We start from the raw sequence: 21,345 nt of genomic DNA on the forward strand, positions 1-21,345 counted from the left end.
CCTGGAGCCGGAGGTGTAGCCCAGGGAGTGCAAGGGGCTGGGTGCCCGTCCTCTGAGCGTCAGTTTCACCAGAAGATTCGGAGGGAAATTCTATGCATGTGGAGATGCTGCAAAAGTCTCAGGGATTTTTATGATGAAACAAAAGACTTAAAAGAAATTAATCATTTCAGGCCCAGACCGCTGCAGGGTGCACATTGATTTTCCTCTGACTTCATTTGGACACCGAAATCTCTGTTATTAGCTTTCTGGAGGGAAAACAGATTCCCAGTGGCCAGGAGAGAAACACACACACATACACACACACACACACACTATTGTTCAGTATGCCTTCTCCAGCTTCCATCTTTTTCATCATTCTCGTCACTCTGAGTAACTTGTAGTGCCTCTTTTTAAAAGAGAGATTGCTTTTCTTTTTTAAAAAAATAATTAATTAAAGTGAAATTTGCATAACATAAATTAAACATTTTTAAAGTATACAATTCATTTCTATCTAGTTCCAAAATATTTTCATTGCTCTAAAGTAAAGCCCCTTAAAATTGTGGTAACTTTTTAATCTTTGTTTATTAATTATTTAGTGAATGTCCACCATGAGCCAAAGTCTGTGTGGTGTTGGAGATTTTTAATGTTGACCAGATATAGCCTCTGCCCCGGGGATGTCCATCCTTGACCTCTGCCATGCTCTTGCAGTGTTTCAGCTCCCATGAGCAGCATCCTCACCATCTCCCATGGCAGAGCGGTTGTCTGCCTGGAGCAGGGTCTGTATATATACAGCATGTATGTCCCACTCTGCCTGCCTGTGCTGTGGCCAGACATTGCTAATCAATCACAGCACACTCTTAATGATACTGGGGCAGGCGAGTAGTGATCCTGGTAAACTCAGGTGCCACTGGGATCAGCAGAAGAGAGAAAACTTTGGGCTGCTCTGAGCTATGTTCTACCTACACACATGCACACTAGAGCCCAGGAACCCAAGCCCCACTTGTCTATAAATTGCAGGGCAACTCGGTTTTATAGCCTTATGAAAACTCTCCCTCTGCCCCTTCCCACGTCTCCAGGAAAAACTTGTGCAGCTTTCACATCTGGTTCCTGCAGGGCTGGAGGATGTGAAGGAATTTCTGGCACAGACAGAGACAATGAATTTGTTAAATCACTGCTTTGGGGGTGTTTGTACGTGACGGGCAGAAGCTGCTCACAGCCGTGACCTGCTACATAATTTGCAAGTAAAAATGCAAGTGCAAAATGCAGTGCCCTTATTAAAAAATTATCAAGAACTTCAAGATGGTGACAGTAGAGCACTAAACCAAGCATGAGGCCCTTCTGAGCGTGGGGCCCTGTGGGACCTCACAGGTCACACGCCCTGAGGCTGGCTCTGGTCACAGCCATGCTGACCCACTTCCACCTCTGCCACGTGGCTCGGATAGCAGGTCTAGTGCACATTTTTGAAAGTGAGATGAGCTGGCCTGGAAGTGCAATGCAGTGGGCGAGCACTGGTGTCCTCTCCTGCCCCATGCCCCTCTCTGGGGAGCTGTACCACAGCAGTTTTGAGAGCCTCCCCTCCCCTCTCCAGGCTGCAAGGCTCAAGTGAGCAGATCCTGCCCCACGTCCATCCCTCCTCCAGGCCACCAGCCCTGGCCAGTCAGCATCTTCCATGCCTTGTTGATGATGATGGGTTCAGAGTCAGACATGTGGCCAGGGTGCATGAGACCAGCTTGGAGCCTTGGTGGAGCTGCGTTTGGGAAGGAGAAGGTCTCTTGATGAAGTCTTGGCTCCAGCTGTGTCCCCCACGAGCCCTCCTCCTGGACTCTCATGAGCCCATACATCCCCTTTCTGCTCTAGCCAGATGCACTTGGATTTCAGAGCTTTGGAGCTGAAAGGGTCCCTGGGGTGAGTGGGCTCAAGTGTGGGGCTGGACAGCTTGGCCAAGTGGGTGCCCCTTTGCATGTGCCTGGAGGCAGAGCTGCCAGCAGCCCCTCGTGGCCCTGCTCTGTCCTGGACCCCAGCCTGCAGCTGAGGGTGGATCCATGAGCAAGGCTCCTGCTGCCCGCTCTGTTCCATGGCCTGGACAAATCTGTGGATATTCAGGACACTCTTCCACTCCAGACTGTGGAAGCTCCTAGGACATCTGTCCACTGTGTTGGCCAGGGTCTGTTCTGGTGGATCTGCTGCCAGCCTGCTCAGAGCCTGCTGTGGGCTAAGTCAATAGCACTGAGGGGCCCTCATGGGCAGGAGATGTCACACACAAGGCTGACCTTGGGGGGCCTTTGGGCCCCCAGGGAGCAGCTGGTGGGGTCTTCAGCCCTCCTGGATTCCTCGCAGGGACTGGCCTAGCCAGCCGGTCATCTGTCCTAGAACTGCCTAGAAGTGACGTGGCCAGTGGCAAAGAGCCCAGGTCCGGCAGTCCAGTTTCCAGGGTTTGAACTTGTCTCATCCACGTATGAGCCGCTGGGCCTCCCATAACCTCTGTGAGCTTCCATTTCCTCTTTGTAAGCAGGGATAATTAATAATCCCTTCTTACTTGGCTTGTTGTAAAGATTAACTGGGATAAAGTGTTTAGTGCAGGGCCTGGCAGGAGGAAGTGTTCCATAAATGTGAATTATTATCATATTTCCTTTCCCCTCACGCTCTCTTCTGAAAGAAACTGCTCAGCCCGCAAAGGGACCAGTGATCCCAACCCCAGACCACAGCAACCAGGAGACTGGTGTCTGCCCTTCTGGCAGGGTGAGTCAGCTCTCTCCTGGTTGTGTGGACTTGGGAGGGCTGTGTAGATCTGTCGTGTGAGGCCCATTTTGTGGGCTGCCATGGTCATGGTTGAGCCAAGAAGCAGAGAGAGAGGGAAAGAGAGAGAGAGAGAGAGAGAGAAGGCTATTGAGAAAGAGAGACATTTCATGGCATGCCTTTTTTTCAAACCCTAGCTTTCTTACTTCACAGTCTCTGTGGGTCAGGACCCGGGTGCAGTGCAGCTGGCTGCCCCTGATTCAGGGTCCCTGTTGGTTCAAGGCGCTGCCTGGGGCCCAGTCTCATCCGGAGGCTCCGCCGGGGGAGCCTCCCCCTGGAGCTCACGCACATGCTGTCTCCAGGACTCGGCTGCTCACGGGCTGTTGGCTGCAACCCACCCTCAGCTCCTTGACACCTGGGTTCTGCATGGGGCAGCTCACAGCTTGGCAGCTGACTTCCATCAGCGAGAGCAAGCAGGACAGCGCACAAGACGGATGCTACTGTCTTTTTGTTACCTCATCTCAGATATGACAACCCATCACTTTTTTTTCCCAGCTTTTTTTATTGTGGTAAAATAGACATAAGATAAAATTTTCCATCTTAACCATTTTTAAGTGTGCAGTTCAGTGTATTAAATACCTTTACATTGTTGTGCTACCATCACCACCATCTTCAGAATCCTTTGCCTCTTGTAAAATGGAAACCCTATCCCCACGAAACACTAACTCCCCGTTCCCTCCTCCCTGGGCCCCTGGCACCCGCCATTCTACTTTCTGTCTCCATGAATTTGACAACTCTAGGAACCTCATATAAGTGGAATCATACAGTATTTGTCTTTTGGGGGCTTATTTCACTGAGCGTAATGTCCTCAACTTTCATCCGTGTTCTAGCATTGTCAGAATTTCCTCCCTTTTTAAAGCTGTATGGATGGACCACATTTTGCTGATCTGTTCATCCATCAATGGACACCTAGGTTGCTTCCATATTTTAGCCATTGTGAATAATGCAGCTATGAACATGGCTGTACAAATATCACTTTGAGATCCTTCATTCTATTCTTTTGGATAGATACGCAGAACTAGAATTGCTGGATCATATGGTAATTCTATTTTTAATTTTTTGAGGAAGCTCCATACTGTTTTCTGCGAGGCTGTACCATTTTCCACGCCCATCAACAGGCACAAGAGTTCCAGCGTCTCCACATCGTCACCAACATTTGTTATTTTCTGTTTGTTTTGATAGTAGCCATCCTAATGGGTGTGAGGTGGTATCTCATTGTAGCTTTGACTTGCATTTCTCTAATGGTCAGTGATGCTGAGCATCTTTTCATGTGTTTATTGACCATTTGTATATTTTCTTTGGAGAAATGCCTATTCAAGTCCTTCGCCATTTTTGAATCAGGTTGTTTTCCTGTCGTTGAGTTTTAGGAGTTCTCTATATATTCTGGATATTAATCCCTTATCAGATGTATGACTTGCAAATATTTTCTCCCATTCCATGGGTTGCCCACAGTACACCTCTGATTTGTGACTGTGCTGACATGTCTGTCTCCTCACTCTCTCTTTCCAATGACTTCCTTCCCACCAAGGCTGAGGGGGAAAGGAAATAGCAGAGAGAGTGTGATTGAAAATTCCAACCCTCTATTGCTCTGCCTCAGGCACAGCTGGAACCAGGTGCTCAGACAATGCCAGTAGCCCAAGCATACCTCTCTGGGATCCTCCCTCTTCCATGTGGTTTCAATTCTGAAGCATGTGATGGCTCCAAGAAGCCATGACCACCCCCCTCAGACCAGTGGATTAAAAGGGCTTCTCTCTCCCAGTCCAGTAAAAGTCCCAAGGGTGTGCCTCTGTGGACCAACCTTCCTGAACTGACCATTGAGGACAGATGGATGGACTACGCTGATTCGTCAGACTGGGTCTTGCACCCACCTCTGGCATTAGAGAGCGGCCTTGGCTCCACCTAGGCTGGGGAGGGAGCTGCCCAGAGGAAAATGGAACTTTTGTAATTAGCAGGGTGGGGCACAGCCTGCAAAACAGATGTTCACTGACTGCGAGTGGGCCGGGAAGGCAGTGACCAGGGCCAACGCCTGTCCCCTAAAAAGTCCCAGCCCAGTGGGGGGTGGGGCAGATGTGTGGATACATGACTGCACTGTGTTGTGATGCGTGCCCAACAGAAGGTGCAGGCGATGCTGGGGGTGTGGACATGGTAGTACTAAATGCGTAGGGAGGAGGAGTAGGGGGGCTGAAGGAAAGGCTTCAGGGCAGAGGCAATGCTTAAGCTGGGTCTTGAAGGATGAGTAAGAGTTCACCCGGGCATGCCCAATGGGCTGGGCAAAAAGCAAACACACTGAGACATTGACTCAGTGGGGTTTGGATCCTGATTCTTCCCCTGCCTAACTTCCCAGTGCAAGTCACTTCATCTCTCTGAACTTACAGTTTCCCCCTCTAAAAATTGGGGGATGATCATAGTGCCTGCCTATGTGAGCTGGTGGAGGAGGAAATAGGATGAAGCTGGAGAAGAAAGCCCTGGCTCCTCTGGAGCTTGTATTTTCTCTTCTGTAAAGTGGGGATGATAATTTCATCCTTCTCAAGAAGTTGTCATAAAGATTAAATGAATACGTGCTCGGCACAGTGCCACCTAGTGTTACCTGCAATTGTTGGTACAAACTGTTACAAAGTTCTGAAGATGGGAGGTCTGGGCGGGAGATGCTGGAAGCAGGCAGGCGAGCACCCCAGGGAGGGCGCAGGTGGATAGGATGCCCGGCTACATCCAAGTCCCAGTGCTGCACTGAGCAGCCCTGAGGCCGTGGACAACGCCTTCCTCTCTGCCGCCTACACTTCTGCATTTGTAAACTGGGCGGTATGATTGCACCAGCTCCAGGAGGTGCTGGGGTTGAACAGGAGGACCACTGGGACCCTGAGGAGAGCTGCCCTCGGGAAGCTCTGGGGGCGGGGGGCATGGGGGGGATGGGGGAGGGTGCTGTCCCTTTGGGACTCTGAGGACCTGTACTTGTTACACTGAGCTGGTCAGTCTGATAGTTACCTGCCTCTCTCCAGATGCCCTTGGTGCTGACGGGGCCCTGAGCCCATCTCAGGCCAGGGACCCTGCCTCAAAGGCAAAAACTCAGCCTCAAGTCTGAACCCCGATCCCCAGGGTCTTGTGGGTGGAGGAGGGGTTGTGACTGGAGGGACTTGGGAGGGGTCCTGGCGCGGTTCTACTTCTCGAACTGGTTGGTGGCTACAAAGGTGTTCCACATACAGTACTCATGAAGCTAAATATGTTTTATTTTATCTAAAAAAGGTAAAGATACCCGTCACTGGCTTTATTAGACGTGCAACAAGAGCTCCGGCATCTGAAAGCGGTTACATTAAAGGCAGCCAAAGCGTCTCCCGCATGGGGGGGGGGGGGGGGCTCAGGCCCTCGCGCACTTCTAGGCTCACTGTCATCTCATTTCATGCTCCCCAAACCCATTTTACACAGGGGAACACGGCACTCAGAGAGGTCAGGCAACTCGCCCATGGTCCCAGAGCAGCTCTAACTCGGCAGCGTCTTTACGACGTAATTAGCCGGGCGGTTTCACCTCCTGCCCGGCTGTCCCTTTAACGTTTCCAGGGCGTCCCTGGCACTGAGGTCGCGCGTCCCCGGGCTGCGGCGCAGGTCCGGGCCCGGAGAGATCAAGGTCACGACGGCGGCCCTCGGCGCCCCCGCCCGGCGGAGGGGCCGGCCTTGCGCGGCGGCCCCGCCCCTCCCGGCCCGGCCCGGCCCGGCCCGCCCCGCCTCCCGCAGCCCCCGGCTCGGCGAGGCGCTGGGCGGCCCCGCGGACGCAGCCCCGAGCGGCCCTCCGGCGGGATGCGCGGCCGGGGCGGGGGGCGCGCCCGCTGGCCGGCGCCGGTGCGCTCGCTGCTGCGCGCCTTCGCCACCCGGGACGCCGCCCCCGCCGCAGTCCGAGGCCCGGCGCAAGGTAGGCGCACGCCGCGGAGAGGGGGCGCGGGACGGGGGGCGGCCCGGCAGAGAGCCCGCGCCCTGCTCTTGGCCGCTGCAGGGTGGCCAGGATGCTCGCTGCACCCGCAGCCCAGAGGTGGGCCCCTCCTCGCTCGGGCTGTCCCTGCAGCCAAGGCGGGCGACTCTGTCCGCAAACAGGGGCAGTGCGCGCAGTGGTCCCGAGCCCTGGCCTTGGGGTCGGCGGTCCCGGGATTGGAGCCCCCTCTGGTAGCTGCGCGACCCTGTGCACATGGCACTTAACTTCGCTCTGCCTCAGTTTCTGCATCTGTAAAATGGGGGCGATCCAATACTTCAGGCTTGGAGCAGTAGTTGGGATCATATGAATAGCGCTCGCCACCCAGTGAGAGTTCCAACCTGTTCCATTGTCCCCCTCCAGGGAGGACAGCAGGCTTGCACCTGTGTGGGCAAGAGCAGCCAGGGCCCCTGCAGGCAGACACCTGGTCCTGGAGCGAATCCAGCACAGTTAAAGGGGCACGAGCTCAGAGAGCAGCTGAGGAAGCTGGAAGGTGGTGCGGTTCCCACCTGGCCAGGGAAGAGGCCCCGGGAGTGGGAGGGGGCTTAGGTGTCCTGGTGAGGAGGCCAGAGAGTGTGGCCGTGCCACCCAGTGGCTGTTGGTACAATTAGTGACCAGGAGGCTGAACACTGGTGGGGTGAGGAGAATTAGGCCAGTGTTTCCAGACTGGCCTCTTAAGAATTCCCTGGGAGCACTTATTACAAACAGCATCCTGGGCTCCTACCCCAGGCCTGGCCCTCAGAATCTCCTGGAATCTGTATTTTTAACCATGCCCCCAGGTGATTCTGGGATCAGGCCAGTCTGGAAACTAGTTTAGACACATCAGTGGCTCTTATCAGTGGCTCTCACCGGCCTGATTCTGCCTACCTCCCTCCCTCCCCCACTTTTGGTTATTACAACTCCCCCACAGTTACTACTGGCATCTAGTGGGGAGAAACCAGGGATACTGCTGAATATCCTAAGATGGCCAGGACAGCCTCTCTCTCCCCCAGAAAAAGAAAAAGAGAATGATCTAGTCCGCAGTGTCAGTAGTGCAGAGGCTGAGAAACTGAGATACCCAGAGTCACAGGGTCGCTGGGGTTGTTGGGACCAGCAGGCATCATCTGAGAGCCTGCTCTGCACCAGGTGCCCTGAGGGTGAGGAGCTCATGGCTTGAGCAGCTTATGGGCACTGACGTGAGAGGAGTGTCTGGAGCCCCCGCGTGGAGGATGGGCAGCCCTTCTGTTGCTGAATCCATCCATCCTGAATATGGAGGACCCACTAAGCGTGAGACCTTGTGCTGAGCTCTGGGGGTACAGTGGCAATCAAGGGGGAGATGCGGCCCCCCTAGGACACTCATCCTCTCGTAGGGGCAGAAGCTCCCTTACCTCGTGGTGCCTGCACACAGTAGGTGTACATGAGTGCCGGCTTCCTCCCCTGAAGGCACCCCCTACTCGTGCCTTACGTGGGTACTAAGTTTGTAGCAAGGCGTATTTGGGGCTGGGTTCTGAGAAAGGACATTTCGGATCCTGACCTTCAGCAGCTTGGCAGTGTGCTCAGAGCCATCATAAGTGTATGATCTGCCTGTGGACGTTATGCAACTGCTGCTCCACATGCTCATTTCAATTGTTGGGCGTTTTTTAAATAGTTCTGTGGCTTCTGTCTGGGCCTTGAAGGCTGGCAGGGCTCAGTCACTGCTAACCCACTTTTGCTGAGGAGAAGGCCGACTCCTTAGGCAGCAGGTCAGCAAATGTTGATTAATCACGGAGAATGGTTCAGGCGCTGCCCTGGGTGCTGCAGATGCTGCGGAGAGCAAGGAGGGCAGCTTCCTGTCCTCAGGGAGCTTCACTTCTGGGGTGGGAAGGGGAAGACAGTGGACATGGAAGCAAATAAAACACAACAAAAAGATAATCTCTGCCCAGAGGCATGTTGGGAAGAAGTTGGGGAGGGAGAGACAGTGTTTGAGGATGGAAGCTGCTTTAGCTGGGGGGGCCAGAGAAGGTTCTTCGAGGAGGCATGTGTGGCTGCAGATTTCAGTGGGGAGAAGCGGGGAGCCATGTGAGGATAGGGGGTAAGAGCATTCCTAGCAGGAGGAGAAGCAGTGGCAGAGGCCCTTGGTGGTGGAATTGGGGAACAGAAGAGGGTCATGGAGGCTGGAGACCGTGAGCAAGGGGGAGGTGAGGGAGCCGTGTGTGGCGAGTGGGCACGCAGACCCTGGACTCCATGGCGGGCTTGGGCTGAGGAGTTGCATGACCTGCACTATCTCAGAGAGCGTGCCTTCTGGCTGTCGGGTGGCAGCCGGCTCTTGTTGGGGTGGGGAGATGCCTGCTGCTCGGAGGGCAGAGATGGGAAAGTGGGCAGCGCTGGGACATTTAGTGGGTAGAGCTGATAGGCCCTGCTGATATCTTGGGGCCTGAAATCCAGGAGGCCACATGGGTTTTGTGTCTCAGCACTGGGGGGACCGTTCATGGAGCTGGAGCTCCGCCCAGGTCGTGGTGGAGGAGGAGGGGTGGCGGGAGGAGGCAGTGCTGGTTTGGAGAGGCCTGTTCGCATCCCTGAGGCTGTGCGGTGTGGGCTGTGCATACTTGAGTCTGGAGCTTGGGGCAGTGGGGGGCCAGGAGCTCCCATCTGAGATTCTTCAGGGTGGGGCTGGCACCTTTAGGTCACCTGGCAGGGGACCCAGGTGGAGTCGGGCCGGGTTTTTGGGTCTCATTGTTGCATTTCGGTGTTGCGTCAGACGGTACCCCAGTGCAAGTACCAAGTTTTGGTTTGGAGGAAGTGTTCAGGGACGCAGGGCAGAGCAGGCTGTGTGCCCACAACTCGGGGTGTTCTGATGGCCAGACCTGGGGCAGGTCCCTGGCCTCTCTCGGGCTGGCACCAGGAGGATTTGTCCAGCTGCCACCTGAAGCTTCCTTGGCTCCCTTGATTTGTGTGGCTACTTCCCAGAGCTGGCGTTGGGTGGATCCTAATTCCCAACCTTAAAGGGATGATGTGCTATTTCTGTGGCCAGGGCCGCCTTAATTTAGGCACGAATTAGCCACTCGTTCTCCCAGACCGCGAAGTCCGATTTGGAAGCGCTGATTTGCACTGGGATATTTCTGCATCAAATGAGTTTTTAAAATGTTTTTGAAGGGAAAGGCATGATGGATGATATCATGGCATGTCCCAGCTGATGCTCATTAAAAGTTGTGGCTTTAGGGGTTGTGAAAGGCAGTTGGGAATGAAATGCCTTGTTTCCCAGCTCAGGGCTGGACCAGGCTCGGCGAAGGCAGTAACTCTGCAGAGCCAGATCAGGTCTGTGCTGCCCAATTCTTTGGAAATCGTAATGACAACCAGCTGCACGTCGCAGGCTCTTCTGGTAGCAAGTGAGTAGACCTGCGGAAGCGAAGGGAGCATTTGTCAGTTCAGGAAACTGGAAGGCCAAAGCGTGGCGGCCTCAGTAGTTCCAGGGCTCCGGCTGGGTCACACCGCCTGCCCTCAACCCAATCCCGGTGGCCTCGAGTGGGAGGAGCTGGATGGCTGAGGCCCAGCTCACAGGCCCTCCCAGGCCAAGGATGGAGTCCGTGTCCCTTCATAGCCAGGCCTGAGATCCCTGGAAAAAAATGAGGGGGATGCGAGCAGAAGGAGAGTAGGTGCTGGAATTGCAAACACCAGCACATTTCCAGCTGCCCCGAGCAGTGCACAAACCCCATACCTGTGTTCACCTGACCTGCAAAACCCACTGTGGATCTAGAAGCATCCTGCTGGCCTCAGCTCTCTCGCCTGGGACAAGAATGTGCTCGGAGGCAAAAGGCAGAGTCTGTAACATCCAGGCAGCAGCAGAGGGCCCCTCGAGGGCATGCAATCCAGCTGAAGATCTTCCCTCCCTCCTGTCCCCTGCCCAGGTGCCCAGGGCATCTTTCTGGCCACTTGTCCCTCATCCGTGTGTATCTCTCGCCCCATGACCTTAAGGACTGCTGTCTGCTGGTGAACCAGGCTGGACCACTGCGTTGATGACTCCATTTTTGTTTTGAGGGAAATGAGTGATCTCAGCCTTTAGAACAGGTCTGGCCTGCAGTTGGCAGTCCATAAATATCTGTCAGATGGAGGATAATGTGTTCTCCAATGCAGGCAACAGGTTTCTTTGGGGAAAAAATATATATAATTACACCAGTGTTTTTGAATACCTTCTCTAAATGAGAAATGAAAACATTACAAATAAGGGTCAAATGTCCTTGGAACACCACTCCTTCCTCTTCTCCTCCCGTCCTCCCCAGAGGTGACCCCTGTTAACATTTAGCTCTTTTCCCACCGGACTGTCTTGACCTGTGCATGTGGGTCTCAGTAGAAAATGTACAGGATTGTTTCCTGGAAGTATTTTAAAGGAATGGCATCTGAAAACAGCACGTCTTGTTCTGAAACATCGTTTTCCCTCAACAGTGTGTCTTGGAGATTTATCTGGGTTAACAGATTCCTTCTGATTGCCTTAGAATGTTCCAGTGTCGTCTCAGTTATTCTGCTGCTGGTGGCCGTGGAGGTCGTCGCAGATCTCTGTTGCGGGCAGTGCCCTGTGGGCATCCTGCATCCTGTACCTGCTTCCTGGTGCATCTGGACGAGCATCTCTCTGTAGGGCACCTTCTGAGAAGTGGAATTCCTGGGGCGCAGGATGAGCATGTTTTAAATTTATTTGGTATTGCTAAATTGTTTCCCACAGTGGCTGTCACTCCCCACCAGAGTGAGGGGTGGCTGTTTCTCCAGGTACCTTGAAATGTTCAGATTCTTAATTTTATTAATCCTAGGGAAGAAAAGTGAAACTTCCTTAGTTAAATCTGCATTCCCTTGATTGCTTGAGGGGGTTTTCCTCGTGTTCATGGACCGTTTGGATTTCACATTCTGAGTCACCTCTCTGTGCATTTCGCTCCTCTTTCTCTGGGCTTGTTAGTCTTTTTCTAATTGGTTTGTAACAGTATTTGTGTGTTCTGGATTCGAATCCTCTGTTGCTGCAGGTAGTTTTTGCTCTCTCTGTGGCTTGTCTTTTAACTTTGTTTATGGTGTCTTTGGTTGAGTACAAGTTTTTAGTTTTGGGTTTTTTTTTTAAAGATATAATTGACATATAACATTATGTTAGTTTCAGGTGTACAACTTAAAGATTTGATAAATTTTTTTTGATGTGTATATTTTGCAAAATGATCACCACAGTAAGTCTACTTAACATCCATCACCAGAAACACTTGCAATTTTTTTTCTTGTGATGAAAATGTTTAAGATCCACTCTCTTAGCAGCTTCATACAATGCAATATTATTAACTATAGTCACCATGCTGTGCGTGACATCCCCACATTTATAGTTTTGATGTAGTAGAATTTATCAAGCTTTTTCTTTGTGTCTTTGCTTTTGGTATCTTCTTTAAGAAATCTTTTTCTGCCTCAGGTTCAGAGTGAACAGCTTGTCGCATTTTCCCCGGGATGGTCCTGGTTTCAGCACTGAAAGTCCCACGTCCCGAGAACACCTGAGTCCCCGGGGCAAACCAGGACGGTTGGTCATAGACATATGCATCCATGTTTCCTTTTAGTGAGCACATAGCTCTTTTCTTTACATTTATTTTTCTAACCCACAGAAATTTACTTCTGTGAATAGTGTGAGGCAAAATACAGGTTTTTAATAGAGATTCCAGGAGTCAAGATGTTTAACCCAGGGAACTTGTGATTCTGGTGGAGTGTCCAGTCCTGGTCAGCAGAGGGAGGACAGGCAGTCTGGGGGCAGGCGTCGGGAAGATGACCACAAGAGGACCGTGTCTGCTGAGCCATAAATTGAAGCCGGTTTTGGGCAAGAGTTTGTTTTCTGATTTGGTAATGCATGTGATTTCATTGATCAGACTAACATTTCATTTTGTACTCAATACATCCCTCTTACTGAGAAGCAGTGACTCGTGGGGGACAGCTGTTTGGGGAGCTCCAGGTGTTCCTCCTTGCTGCCCTGGCTGCTTTCAAAGGCTCGGTCTCCTGGAAGGACACCTTCCCCATGTGCCTTCTTGGACCTCACGACGTACTCTTAGCAAGCCTGAGCTCCCCAGATCCCTCCTCTGTTTGAGCGTTGTTAAGGCCACCTGCCGAGTTTGGGATTTCTACCAGAATTCAGTTGCAGTTCACTTTAAGGGAAAACAACACCAACACCACACAGCCCCTGCATCAGACTTCTCCCAGCTGGACTGGGAGCTGGCTGGGATCATGGCGATGAGAGGAGCTTGGCATGCCATGGCCATCCCGACGGGCTTGGGTCTGCACTGTGTACTCGGCAGTTGGGGATAGGGAGGGTGGGGTGGGGTGTGTGTTGCCCTTTGGAGACTGGTGACTTAGCTTACCTGGGAAGATGCTGATTTTGTGTAATCGCAATATTTTCAGGAAAGGTGGTAGTTACACCAGTTGGTGGGTGTGAGAATGTGTGGCCTTTTCTGGAGTGGAATTCAGCGGTCCTGGGTCCCCAGAGCTGAGACATCCATCTTCTCCTGCCCTTGGACATCGATGTTCCTGGGTCTAGGTGCTTCAGGTTTGGACTGGACCTTGCACCACTGGTTTTCCCAGGCCTCCAACTTGCACATGGCAGGTCATTGGACTTCTCAGCCTCTATAGTCACATAAGCCAATCCCTCATAATAAATCTATTTTTATATGTCTGTATATCTCCCATTGGTTCTGTTTCTCTGGAGAACCCTGACTAATACAGCTGGTGTATTGGTTTGCTAGGGTTACCATAACAAAATACCACCCACTGCGGGGCTTAAATAACAGACATTCATTTTCTCCAGGTTCTGCAGGCTGGAAGTCCAAGATCAAGGTGTCGGCAGGGTTGGGTTCTTCTGAGGTGGCTCCCTGGGCTTGCACCTTCTCACGTGGCCTTTCCTCTGTGCATGCCTCTCGTGTCTCTCTGTGTCCCATTTCTTCCTCCTCTGAGGGCACCAGCCAAGCTCTATTAGGGCCCACCCTCAAGGCCTCATTTTAACTTTGTCACCTCTTTAAAGGCCCTGTCTCCAAATCCAGTCACATTCTGAGGTCCTAGGGGTGAGGCTTCAACATAGGAATTTGGGGGGACACCTTTCAGTCCAGAACAGCAGGCAGGTTGTTGCCACTGTCAGCTGGGAGCTCAGCTGTGGGGCTGTGGCCCTGTGGGGCCGGGGCTGTGGGCCAGGCCTCAGATCCTCTCCACTTGGGCTTCGCACAGGGACTTGCCTTCCCAGAGGGAGCACCCCAAGAGGCACAGGCTCAAGTTCTGTGACCTTTGAGGATCTGGCCTTGGAAGCCTCACTCCCTCACCTCTGCCCAGGAATTGGCCCAGCCAGTATGGGGAGTGGGCTGCTGTCACCCCTCTCTCAGTGGGGGTGGTGCAGAGTCACATGATGAGAAGAAGACTGAGGTCAGAGGTAATGCTGTGGCCACATTTGGAAAACACCACCTGCCACCCTGTCTGAACGACCCTTCCTCTTGCTGCACCAGTCCTCACACAACCCCTGTTTTAGCCCCGTGCAGCCCTCACTGCCATGCGTAGGTGTGCAAGAAAGAGTTAACGCAGCCAGCCTGTCTGCTCTCCTGGCGTCTGAGGACGGCGACTGTGGGGGTGCCCCTCTGTTCTCTGACTGCTAGGGGTGGCTCATGGCATCTAAACTCTTTATGCAGACCATGTGGCTATGCTGAGCACCTGCTTTCTGGGCCTCTGGAATCTTGTCCGTGCCAGGCAGAGGGTGCCTATGGGACCAGCCCCCGTACAAACCCTGGGTGCTGACTCCACTGAGCTTCCCTTGGGGACAGCATTTCACTCACGTGGTCACAACTTGTTGCTGGAGTATTAAGTGTGTGCTGTGCGACTCCACTGGGAGAAGATTCTGGAAGCCTGTGCCTGGTTTTCCTCGGACTTCACTTCCTGTGCCTTTTCTGTTTGTCGACTGTGCTTGGTTCCTTTCGCTGTGATACGTTGGAGCTGTGAGCAGACTGTATCTGGGTCCTGGGAGTCCTCCTAGCGGATCCCGGAGCCCGGGCTGGTCATGGAGACCCTGCACAAGTCATCTGTTTACGCTTTTGTTAATACTCCATCTTGCCCACCAAATATAAACCCAGTGCTGCAGGCGCATGCTCATTTTCTTGTGCACAGCTCGTAGTCCAGGGCCTGGCATGTAGTAGGTGCTTCATAAATTTGATGGCCTTGCTGAGCACACGAGCAGCAGGTGGGTGGTGGGAAATCCCTTCTGTCCGCGCCCCCTGGAGACAGCCATCCTCGAGGCTCACGGGAGTTTCTTCCTTGAGGCTGCGTTTGTTCCAGCACAGAGCTCCTGGCTTCTCCTTGAAGGAGACCCGGTGAGCGGAAGAATCCCCGAATTCTGCAGCCGTTCCCTCCTGCGCTGCAGGAAGCAGGCTCGCAGCCTCTTCACCTGTGTCTCTATTTGGGGGGCTGCCACATTCTCCTGAAAGCACATCATAGTTTTAGACTGTTTCGAGTTATTTACACAACATTTCTACAACAGAACTTGGAGTGGGTGCGTGCAGGCCTGCCTGGGCCCCCTTCTCCGTCACCGACCTCGTGCAAGGGATAGGTGCGCTTGGCAGTCATCTTCATCTTAATCCAAGCGCCCCGGCTTTTCCCCGCTCTCCAGTCGGTCCCTGACCCCTGACGGATCCCTCCCTCCACCAGCGGTGGGACGGGCATCCTGCTACCCACTGAGTGCACCTCACACATCAGATGGGAGCTTCATTGTCGCTTCTGCGAAGGATGAGAGCTGAAATAGACTCTGTGCTAGATGGGGTTCCTAATGCGAATTAGGGACCCCATGGCTCGCCATGAGCGTCCAGGCAGCTGTATGAACTGAACATTATGTGTCGTCTGTGACTGAGTCTCTGTGACTCCCATAATTCACACTTATAATGAGGATGCCGGTACATCACAGGCTTGCTGAAAATTTCTATTTCTATTTTTATTTTAATGGATTTGCTGTCTGTGCTTTTTCCTATAATCCACAGAAAATCATGGTAAATTAGCTCCAATTTTTTACTCCTTGGTTAAACACTGAGATAATAAAAATAAGAGGAGATATCCCTTTTATTTATAGATTAAAGTGATTTCCAACTTGGAAAATTATGGTCATGGGTGAAAGTGCACAATATTCGACAGTGATCATTTGTGCTGGGTTTGTGTGGGAGTCACCGTGTGTGGGACCAGAGGGAAGCCCCCCAGAAATCCCCTCTGCAGGGACTGTGGTAGCTCACCAGCTGTGTCAGGCACCGGGCAAGCCCCGTCCTCCAGTCTGCTCACTGATTTGTGTGTGTGTGGAGGATGGATGACCCCATCTGACAGATGAGGAAACCGAGGCTCACAGAGATGGAGTAACTTGGCCAAGGTCACGTAGCTGCTGGAGCTGAATTTGGACCTGGGCAGTCTACTTTGGCAGACTTTGGATTCTTAGCCTTTTTGCTGTCCTGCCTCTGATAAACCCTAATTATGTTCTCTACCTCTTGTTCTGGAAGGCAGTGCTACTTCTTAGGGCCTAACTCAGGGACCCTTATGGATGCCCCAACTCTGGCTGCACCTTGGAGGTGCCTGCCTTGGAAACAAGGAGGCTGGTGGCAGGAAAGAGCCCCGTGCCCAAGGGTGGGACACCATGTACCATCTGGGTGGGACACGGTACACCCCGCTGGGGGCATGCCATGGCGGTTCTCCACTCATCCTTCTGTGGTTTGTTCCTTTTCTTCAAGTCTTGGGTTGACCTCAGATGTGAGCACATCTCTCTTCTTTGGATTGTCTACTTGGGGTGGAGAGGGTGCAGGATCATGCAGAGGTGGGAGAAGCACCCTTGGAGTCAGGTAGATAGCTGTTCCCCAGCTCCACCACTGGTTCACTGCATGTCCTTGTGCGCATGACCTCTGCCCTCTGACTCTCACTCTCCTTGTCCATGGAGGATGACCCCAGAACCAGCATCCTCGGCTGCTTGGGAGGATTAAAGAGAGGACGTGTGTATTCACAGATGACTGCGAGCTTAGCAACCTAGAGCAACACCCATTAATGTTCACATAGCTTCTGTGGCTAGAGGTGTAGGCCCAACTGTTCCCCTGCTCTGGATCCCACTGGCCAAAATCGAGGTGTCAGCAGGTCTGCGCTCGTTCCTGGAGCTCTGGGAGAGAAGCTGTGTCCCGCTTGCTCAGCTTGTTGGCAGGTTTCAGTTTCACGGGCTCTTGGACCAAAGTCCCTGTTTTCTTGCTGGCTGCTGTGGGGCCATTCCCAGCTTCTGGAGGCCGCGGCATTCCCTGGCTTGTGGCCCCATCAAGGCCAGCAGTGGTGGGCCGAGTCTTCTCCCACTTCAGATCTCTCATCCCTCCCCTCCTGCTGCCTCTCTCTCTTCCCCTCCGCCTCCCCTATGCCTTGAAGGGCTCTTGTGATTACACTGGCCCATCCGGATCATCCCGGATAATCTCCCTGTCTTCAGGTCAGCTGATTATAACCCTGGCTCTGTCTGCAGAAGCCTTCACAGCAGGGCCTGGAGTGGTGTTTGAGTGAGTACCCAGGAGTCAGGAATCCTGGGGGATTGGGATTCCTCTGTCCACACTGTGGGTAAGTGGATTAGCCCAGGGTCTGGCCGATGGGGAGCTGCTCAGTCCGGATGGGGTGATGCCACTGTGATGCCACCGTGTTCCATCCGCTGCAGGAGTTTACGGTGGGGGCGGCCGAGTCCTGCTTTGGGGAACCCTAACATTGAAACAAAACCTCCTCCTGACTGGCAGAGCATAAAGCAGTTGGTACTTTTCTGAATGCTGACAGTCACTGCGCGGAGGAAGTTTTTCTTTAAGTTTTTGCTGCAGGGAACCTTTGAATAAGGGGCTGGGTGGGTATAGTTACAGTGTATCTGGGTTCTGGGCACCACTGTGCATTTCCATTGTCACCACCCTGGTCCAGGCCACCCCAGTGTCTCTCCCTGTTGAATGCAGCACCCCACCCTGCCCTGCCCCGATCTCCCAGCCCCTTCTTGCTTCCCTCCACCTTATTCTCCACCCAGTGGCACCATAAGCATCCAAGAGAGAAGGTAAATCCTGTCTCTCCTCTGGCTGGAGACCCTCCTGGGTTTTCCATTTCTCTCAGGTTAAAATCCGTGCTCCGCCCCGTGGGTCAGGAGGCTCCTTGAGTTCTGGGCCTGCCCTCCACTCTCACTGTATGCTGCCCTGCCCCCAGCACACCAGCCACCCAGCCCCTCCCCGTCTCCCCAAACTGCCCGTGCTTCCTCACCCCAGGGCCTTTGTATGTGCTGTGGTCAGGAGCTCTCTTCTCTCCCTCCGCGCCCCCCGCCCGGCACATACTGTGAGTAAGTGGACAAATGAATCAGTGAGTGAGCGAATCAGTCAATCAAACCCCAAACGGAACCTTGTCTTCTCTACAACATTTCTCTTGGATCAGGCCCGGTGGATGTGTGTGGTGTTTAGGCCTGTGCTTCTGAACGAAGGATCAGCTTCTCACCTTTGCTGTGTGGCAGGTTCGGGTTGGAGCCAGAGCCCAGTCCACTCGGGGTTTCTGCATCTCCACTCCCTCCTGCTGATAGCCCCCTGGGCCAGTTCCCCTGAAATCTTGAGGCTCCCTTTTATGCCAAGGGATGAGTGGACACACAAGTCCTCCAGGTAGCCCTAGAAAAGACCCAGAAGTTCAGGGACCCCCCAAAACTGCAGCATGAAATGCCAGGAGTCATCTCTGTTGCACCTCAAGTCGCTGGCCTGAGGTGGCTTCTGCTAAACACAGGAATGAATGTTGCCCTCATCCTCCCCCCACCGTTGGCGACGGAAAACCCTGGCACTGTTATTGATAGACCAGAATGGAGACTGCGAAGGTGCCAGAATCTAATTGCCTAAATAATTGGTCCCCCAAATACGAAATCCCGGTGGACCCACCAGCCTTAAAGTGCACATTGGTTTCAGTGAACGATGGGCTCTGAGAGAGATCTCAGCTTCCATGAAAATACAGATGCATCGTCATTATTTATAGGTTTGTACAAGTGGATTCTTGGAGGTGTCACTCCAGCTACGGAACTTATGATGTGTTTTTAGAGCACTACCTATAAACCCAGAACGATGGATTTTCCGTAAGTTATGGATCAGGCTTGGTGCTGGGTTTGAACTGTTAACACTGTGAAATCCTTAGTCTGCTGTTTTGGCGACGGGTGTTGGCGACATAAATCTGCGCTCTGGGACGTCAGTCAGCCCAGCTCTGCAGTCTCCCTGGGAAGAGAAACCTGTCTCTTTATAAATCCAGTGAACATACGAAAATGTACATGTTGAATGGAGGAAGGAGAGCATGTTTAGGTGACAAAGACCATTATTTAAATATGAATTATCTTCTTTGAAAGGTCAGAGTAAAATGACAGCAAGCATCCTTGCAGGAGAGGATCACAGGCCTGCCCTTTTATTTATTTTTAACGTTCTAATCATGTAAGTATTTCACGATCTCCTTCTCCTGGCAAAGATGAAAGCGTGCTGGTGGGAGCGTGCACGGGCCCCCGTCCTGCAGGCAACGACTGCCTCAGCTGAGGACAGAGCTGCCTGGAACTGCTCCCCGCTGCCTTCCTAGGAAAGTGCGTGGTGTCTGGGGGTATGTGTGGGTGATTATGGTATCGTTATGTTATTCTGCAGTGTACTCACCCAGAAGTCACAGAGTTCCAGTGATGTTAGAATACATGGATTTATTTCATTAAAAAAAAAGCCGTCGCGTGATATTCCCTAAATGGATATACCGTAGGTCAGCCATTTGGTTTTGGGGGACGTTAGGCAGTTTCCAGTTGGTACTTGGGTGTCTATAGAGTAGGTGACAGTGGATGGCTGTGCTGGGTCACTGGGACAGGGCATTTTCTGTCCTGGCAGAGGCAGCCAGCTGTCCCACCCCAGCACTTGCAATTCCTGTTTCAGTATTTGCTGTTCCCTGCAGCAAGGGGACAGAGCCGGGGTAGGGTTGGCATCATAAGCTGGGGTTGCTGGTAGAGATTTTGGTGGGATGGGAAGCACCAGGGATGGGCTGGTACAGTGGAAAGAATGGAGAAATCCTTTCCTGTCCTGCTGCCATCACTTGTTAGCTGTTGGACCCTCGGTAAGTCACATACCCTCTCAAAGCCTCAACTTAATTGTTTTTAAAAAGAGGACAATTATTCCAGCTTTACAGGATTGTTAATCAATGTGTACCAGGTCCTGGGTATGCGGTATGGCTGCAAAAATGTTCTCACTGTTACATCCTGCCACCACTGCTGCCGCCGCCTCCTCTATCATCATCATCAAGTCAGTAACTTTTGAGGGGATCCAGGAAAGCGTGTGGTCCCTGCCTGGGCCACTTAGAATATGTTGGTTGCACTAGCAGCCTATCAGCCTGAGCTCTGGAGCCAGGGACCTGAGTTCAAATCCTGGGTCTGCTCCCCGGGGCAAGCACTTAAGCACTTTGCATCTCACTTGCAAAATGGGGATATAATAGTACCTACCTTGGTTGGTTATTTTTCGCATTAGCTGCGTTAATAATTATGAAGTTCTTATAACGATGTCTGACACATAGTAAAAGCTATGTGTTAATAAATGAAAACCCAGCCAGCAGAGGCTTACGCTGGAGGACGTCTGCTCCCTTTCCGAGAGATCTGGAGGGAGGCAGGTCCAAGGGCTCTGTCCGCATTTGTTGGCGTTTTGTCCTCACATGTGTCAACTCCATGGTCACAGGGTGGCTGCGGCAGCTCCACAGCCCACGGGGCACTCAGAGGCAGGCAGCAGGTGCACAGCCATCAGCACCTGTCAGGAGGACAGACGCCGTTTCTGTAAGTGGCTGTCCGTTTGTCAGCAGCATTTCCCAGAGGCCCCGGAGGCAGCCCCCTCCCTTCATCAGCTAGAAACAGGGGACATGGCACCCTGCTGCAGGGGAGACATAGAGGATGTTTCTCCCAGGCTGGGAGAAAAGGTTGCCTGAGGTTTATAGCTTTGTGCTGACCATACACCCCTGACACAGATGAGCAGGAGCCTGCTGGGGCTGTGCTCGGTGTTTCCCGTAAAGGGGTGCTCCCTTCCCTCATTACATGTGGGGCTTAGAGGATAGCCATACAGCCAGGAAGTGATCGATCCTCATCCTGTGGCCAGGTCTCAGTTCCTGCTCGGAAGGGCTTCTCTACACAGCCTTGGAGTGGACGCCCCTGTGAGGAGGGCTGGGGCATCTCTCGGGAGCCTGGGACCTCCACAGCACGTCTTCAGGCCAGCTCTGGCTACCGATGCCTTTCAGGGTGGCGACCACGATTGGTGAAATGGAGGATTGGTTTTAGAAAGAGTTGGGCGTGTTTAGAAAAGAGCCATAGCTAGCACTGCATTGAGCACCACCCTGGGTAGCCTGTGGGCACAGCTGTAGGTAGAGACTCCATCAAGAATGTGGTCCAAGGGGGAAAAAAGCCAAGTTCAAGGCTAGGGCTCCAAGCCGGTCAGAGGCCACGCCCACAGGTGACCGCGTTGGCGCAGTTTCTCCCGCGGCCAGCAGAGGGCGCGGCTCCCCTCCTTTCCACCGCCTCCGTTGGGAGCTGCTTTGTCTTGTCCTCCTTTCCTTTGGCCTCCAGTTCCCACTGGCGGTGGCTTGAGCAGTTCTTTTTACTTTTTATTTATTTACTTATTTTTTGAGGAAGATTA

General features: G+C 52.8%; 1 protein-coding gene across 1 annotated transcript in view; it reads left to right on the plus strand.

Moving 5' to 3' along the window:
• Positions 1 to 6,511: 6,511 nt before the first annotated feature.
• Positions 6,512 to 21,345, plus strand: part of PHACTR3 (phosphatase and actin regulator 3) — a 244,185-nt gene continuing 229,351 nt past the window's right edge. The window contains exon 1 of the mRNA XM_070588589.1: positions 6,512 to 6,676. Within this exon, the coding sequence (XP_070444690.1) occupies positions 6,565 to 6,676 (112 nt within the window). The 5' untranslated portion in view covers positions 6,512 to 6,564. The remainder of the gene's footprint in view (positions 6,677 to 21,345) is intronic.

Source organism: Equus przewalskii, chromosome 21 (assembly GCF_037783145.1).
Source record: "Equus przewalskii isolate Varuska chromosome 21, EquPr2, whole genome shotgun sequence".
Classification (NCBI taxonomy): Eukaryota; Metazoa; Chordata; class Mammalia; order Perissodactyla; family Equidae; genus Equus; species Equus przewalskii.